At 45.0% G+C, this 2,619-nt stretch overlaps 1 protein-coding gene across 1 annotated transcript; it reads right to left on the reverse strand.

Moving 5' to 3' along the window:
• Window positions 1–381: 381 nt before the first annotated feature.
• Window positions 382–1,926, reverse strand: LOC105394015 (SOX domain-containing protein dichaete). The gene has a single exon (XM_011565852.3). The coding sequence runs from the start codon at window positions 1,776–1,778 to the stop codon at window positions 1,065–1,067; it is 714 nt and encodes a 237-aa protein (XP_011564154.3). The 5' UTR covers window positions 1,779–1,926; the 3' UTR covers window positions 382–1,064.
• Between the last annotated feature and the right edge of the window lie 693 nt (window positions 1,927–2,619).

Here is a 2,619-nt window from a genome sequence, read left to right on the forward strand (position 1 = left end):
ACCGCCAGAGCTTTTTTTTAATTTCGTAAAAGACGCCGGTAGATCTTTATAAAGCACTTAGTGGTAGGTGTTACCACTTTCACTGTTCTTTTTGAACGCAAACTTAATTGTAGTAAGCTAGTTGCTATTTCTTGATAACTTACCACCTAAACTACCCAATTTATCAAACTGTTCATTTTCTCCACCGTGTGAATTTTATAAGTAGGTATGATAAAGAAAATATACCAATATAGGCACTACAGTTATCCCCAAAATAAAGTACCTCCTTATTATAAAATGCTGTTTCCTTATGGAAACTTTCATAAGTATCTTTCTAAAGAAAACCCACTCCAAACTCAGTTAAGTACTTGTACTACTGTTCAGGTTATAAGGAAAACAAAGTTTTAAAATAAAAACAGTTTCGTGTTTATTTTGTATGGCATTAACAAAGTTTCTCAAATACTTTAATACATCGTTGGTAGTGACATCGATTTAATTTTAATAATCATAATTATATACATGCACTCTAAGTACCTAAATTAAAGTTACTAATTTACAAATAGTCAATAATATCTACAAAATACTAGGAATCAATAAATAAAATACACAGTCCTTCTGTACTGATCAAACCGCCATAGCGGTTGAAGAAATAATTAAACTCAACAACACATTAATTAAAGACAAAAGGAATAGAGTAACATTTACGAAACAAATAAAGTCCTCATCTTAGCTAACGTAGAGACATTCATAGACAATAATCTCTTTTTGGTTTAAATCTCACTTGAGAACTAACTCAGCTCAATAATTCAACGACACTGATGGTCGAATAAAATCACAGTAAAACCGATCCGGCCCACACGGGCCAATTTTACTTACGCTCGAAATATTTACAGAACACTTTGATATGACGAATCGTCCCACGCCGTTTCCCGACGCCTTTACAAGTTGACTAAAGCGCTAGAATATATTCAATAAATTAATGTCCAATACATGACGATAAACCTTTCACAGTTCACAACACTCTACTAAAGTCTGTCTCGACGGTCTTCCTCTCGGCTGGTCCCTCAAGGAAGGTGGGTCGGTCTTCAATAGATGACGGAGACGGGTCTCCGCAGCTCGTCGTGGGGGCTGTGTTGGGCGCCGGCGGGGGACGCGGGGGACGGCGGCGCGCCGTAGCCGTGGAACAGCGGGGACGGGAACGGCTTGGGGGGCGCCGCCGGGGACGTGTACAGCGACGAGTAGAACGACGAGACCACGGCCGCTGCCGACGACGACGACACCGGCAGCTTCTCCGCCGGCGCCATCAGCTTGGAGAACTGCAGGTGGTCCAGCTGGTGCGGGAAGTACGGCGGCACGGAGTGGTACGGGAGCCCGTCCAGGTGGCCCACGGCCTGCGGGCCCGCGAAGTACGGCAGCGGGAAGCTGGGGAAGGCCTGCGGCGCGCCCTGCGTGGCTGGCTTGGGCTTCCGGCGCGGCCGGTACTTGTAGTCGGGGTGCTCCTTCATGTGCAGCGCGCGCAGACGCTTCGCCTCATCAATGAAGGGACGCTTCTGCATCTCTGACAGCAGCTTCCACTCGGCCCCCAGCCGCTTCGAGATCTCGGAGTTGTGCATCTTGGGGTTGTCCTTGGCAATCTGGCGCCGCTGCAGCCGCGACCACACCATGAAGGCGTTCATCGGCCGCTTGATGTGTCCCTCGGACTGCGGCGACGTGGCCGGCAGCGGCTGGTGCGACGAGTAGTCCTGCAGCATGCCAGGGTGCATCGAGAACGCGTACGGATGGTGACTCAGAGTCGACATGTTGATTTGTTTTAAAGAAAATAAACAGGCTTATTGATATTCTGTTAGAGCATTAACTCTAAAGAACAAGTATGGCACAAGTATAATGAGCACAGGTGGAACAAGTGATTGTATCGCGTCGAGGTCGAGCGCTAGACTGACGAAATAATGTGAGTCTCGCATGGATCTCGGGCGAAGGAGGCGTGGCCTGGGCGGCCGGGCGGCGGCCAATCACTGCGCAGGAAATAAACTCTGCCCCCACCTTTCGTTTTTGCTCTTTCTTTGTCGCTCTCGTGATAGTTTTGGTGCTGAATGTTTTGTCTCTGTCGGGCCACCCCGCGCCGTGGTGCGGAACACAAGACAGCTGTTTAGAAGCATGTCGCTGCTCCAAAACATGCAATGTTCTAAAACGTTAATTTACAATTTTATTTAGAAAATATTTATTTGTATTGATTACCTATATATTATTCATTTTGTTTGAGTAGAAGTAACCTGTATAGATTATTCGTATAAACAGAAAATATTTACTAAAGTATGTAAATTAAAATAAAAAGAGGAATACATATGTGCCTAATTGCCTATATAAAAAATACCCAACATAGTCGAAGGATTTTGAAATTCCTTGCATAAACATCACGATTACTGCAAGCCAATCAAATATACTAACATACCTTTCTTACGACCAGATATGACACAATTGTTCTTTAAGTATATCTGTCTGTAGCATATACCTATCTGTTTTGAAGACCAAATGGTGTAGTGGTTAGTGATCCTGACTGCTATCCCGAAGGTTCCAGGTTCGATTCCCAGCCGGGCAGATATTTGATGAAAGATAGGTATTCGTACCAACTTGGGTCTTGGA

The sequence above is a fragment of the Plutella xylostella genome, chromosome 4 (genome assembly GCF_932276165.1).
Source record: "Plutella xylostella chromosome 4, ilPluXylo3.1, whole genome shotgun sequence".
NCBI classification, from domain to species: Eukaryota; Metazoa; Arthropoda; class Insecta; order Lepidoptera; family Plutellidae; genus Plutella; species Plutella xylostella.

Coding starts and splice junctions, on each gene's coding strand:
- LOC105394015 (XM_011565852.3), bottom strand. CDS start 1,778: ATGTCGACTCTGAGTCACCATCCGTACGCGTTCTCGATGCACCCTGGC.